This window comes from Pygoscelis adeliae, unplaced genomic scaffold, assembly GCF_000699105.1.
Source record: "Pygoscelis adeliae isolate BGI_AS28 unplaced genomic scaffold, ASM69910v1 Scaffold393, whole genome shotgun sequence".
Classification (NCBI taxonomy): domain Eukaryota; kingdom Metazoa; phylum Chordata; class Aves; order Sphenisciformes; family Spheniscidae; genus Pygoscelis; species Pygoscelis adeliae.
The window spans coordinates 537,881-540,532 of record NW_008824376.1 but is presented as its reverse complement, the minus strand read 5'-3'; the positions used below and the strand labels follow the sequence as shown (position 1 = coordinate 540,532).

Here is a 2,652-nt window from a genome sequence, read left to right as displayed (position 1 = left end):
TCGCTAGTCCAAAATACACACCCTGCACATTCAAGAGACTAGTTTTGCTCTTTCATGTAGGCACAGGAAGGTCATAGCTGGAGAGAGAAACTAAATCAACTATAAACAACCAGCATTACTAACAGCATCATTTTAAAGTATTCATTTGATAGCTTGGCAGCTGACAAAGGTAGAAATGCAACTTTTCTTTTAGGTCACTTAGGAATTCCAGAGAGCAAACACCTGGAATACTAAATGGCTGGCGTTATTCAGAGTGGTGAACTGATTGTTCTAGGAAGATGCCTGTACTTTTTCCTGTGCACAGAGATATTAAAAAGTAATAGAAAGACACTGTCCTTCAAAGCTCAGGATAATGACTCCAGCATTGCAAATCTTCCTTGGCTGTGAGCAAGAATCTCAAGGTCAAATCTGTTCCCTGGTATCCTACTTGGCAGCGATCTGCTTGTCTGCTTACTCACCTGACTAGGGTGTTGTAAATGATAGATAATCCTTTCATCTGCCGTGGTTGCCGTCTTGTCCACTACAGGCTGTGGACTACATATGAAAAAAAAAAAATACCATTGTTCAAACACTGAGACTGAAGCCCATTTAATTTCAGGCCGGTGCTCTTGCTTCTCTCGGATATCAGAACTTAGCTTAGTGACTGCACAGTGCTTTCCACAGAACTCTAAGACCCAAACTTTGAGTAAGGCTTAGTTTCAGTTTGAATTCCAGTCTGTGTTTTAGACACTATTGCATTCTATCCTCTGTGACTAATACTGTGAAATCTTATTTCCTACAGGACTGGAATGACTATGATGAAAAAACAAAGGAATCTGTTGGAATCTATGAAGTTACCCATAAATTTGTAAAATGCTAAAGTTCATACCCCTAATAAATGTTTACATGCTTATTGATGAAGGGGCTGTAACCGTCAGAGATGCAGTTTCCTCGGAGTTACTTTTCACATGGCTGTACTTCAGAAGTGGAAACCTAAGTTGTACTTACTGTTCCCAGGACGAACTAATAAAATATTTTCCACAGAGCACTTTTGAGATGGCCTTGGTACAAACTGAAAATCGTATATACACTGGACTGAACTGTGCCATTTTCTTAATGTTGTCTTTTTTGGGAATATGTATGGTTGTGATGGACTGTAGCTTAACTACTGTATCAACAGTAACTACTTAGACAACTTACTGCCTTAAAGTTTTTAATAGCCTATCACCAAGAGGTACCCACATTTGATTCTCTAACATAAGTAAGGTCTTTTCACTCACCATTCCTATCATCGGGAAGTGGCTATGATTAAAGGGACTGTGTTAACTGTTCAAGCGAAAAGGTATGTCTTTAATAGCTTTCTGCCAGTTCAGTAAAGACACTGAGGTGAGTTTACTGAGAACACTTAATAAGCTTGACTGCTATTGACACACATAGCTGTTACATCTGAAAATCTGAGTGTGTCATTAAGTAAACCTCACTCATTTCTAGTTAAAGGCAGACTTTCTACTTCACAGCAAGCGTGCTCACAATCTTGCCAGCTGTTCTCGTATTTAAAAAAAAACAACCAAAGCCAACCAAAAATGGAAACCCCAAAACCTTCTTTAGTGACTTTCATTCAAAGGCTTTTGGTCCGATTAGTGTTTCATGATAGATTATCTCCTTCATCCCCACAAATGATCACCTTCCTTCCTTTGTTTAAATGAGCAAGAACAATCATGGTATGTTTTAAAGTTTTAAAATAATCCTTTTCAACTGGAAAATAGAACAGCACGTTACAGGCTGCAGAGGAAACAGCCCTGACTAGGAAAAGTCTATAAGCCGTTGGGCTTACATATTTAAAGCACACCTCTCCCTTTCCTAGAACTTGCAGTTCATGCTTCAAGATATGGTATTGCTTACGCTTACGTGATAAAGAAAAAAGACACTGGGAGAACCCAGAAGCTGAGATATCCAAAGGAAGAGTAAAGCCAAGTAGGTTTCTGAGCCTCTGAACCTCATCTGTCACATCCAACCAACATGCTCAGGCTTTATGTTCTGCTAATGTATTTTGTTGTCAGGGTCACGGTGGGCTGTGCTGAAAGACGAGCTGCGTTAGTTTTACACAGAGCTGCAGAAGGAAGCTCTACTGTGCTATTCAGCTCCAGAGAAAGACTCATCTTCCCAGAAGAAAAACGGAGTGGAAGATGTCAGGGTTTAGAAGGCAGAGGAGTTCAGGTTATACATACCATAACGCATTTTGTGCAAAAAGGGGTATATCTCATGCACAGGGCATCTGTGTTGTAATCCCAGCAACTTTGAGCACCTTTGACTTCTTGACTGACAAAGGTCCCTTCCCCTATTGCTACCACCCACTTTGTAGCTGGCAGAGTCGCAGTTGTGAACAGCACACAAGCAACTGTCTGCATCAGTTTCATCTCGCATTCACAGCACCGCTAAGTTTTATTGATGTCTATGCTCAAGCTCTCCTGCAATCCCTTCAGAGAGTTCTGATAAGTCTTAGTCTTCAGAACTTCTGCAATAAGCCCCAATGCATTAAAGATGCAGCTCTAGGCAGTACGACTCTGGCAGCGGTGTTCCCCAGGACTCAGTTTTGGGGGTTGAGTTTTGGGATTGGTTTTTTACTGTTCTTTTATCAATGATCTGGACAAAGGGATCGAGGTTTGCAGTCAA

At 40.8% G+C, this 2,652-nt stretch overlaps 1 protein-coding gene across 1 annotated transcript in view; it reads left to right on the top strand.

Moving 5' to 3' along the window:
* Positions 1-1,027, top strand: part of LOC103913667 (chromosome unknown open reading frame, human C1orf123) — a 6,456-nt gene extending 5,429 nt beyond the window's left edge. Inside the window, 1 exon segment of the mRNA XM_009320194.1 lies at positions 782-1,027. Within this exon segment, the coding sequence (XP_009318469.1) occupies positions 782-859 (78 nt within the window). The 3' untranslated portion in view covers positions 860-1,027.
* The last annotated feature ends 1,625 nt before the right edge of the window (positions 1,028-2,652 follow it).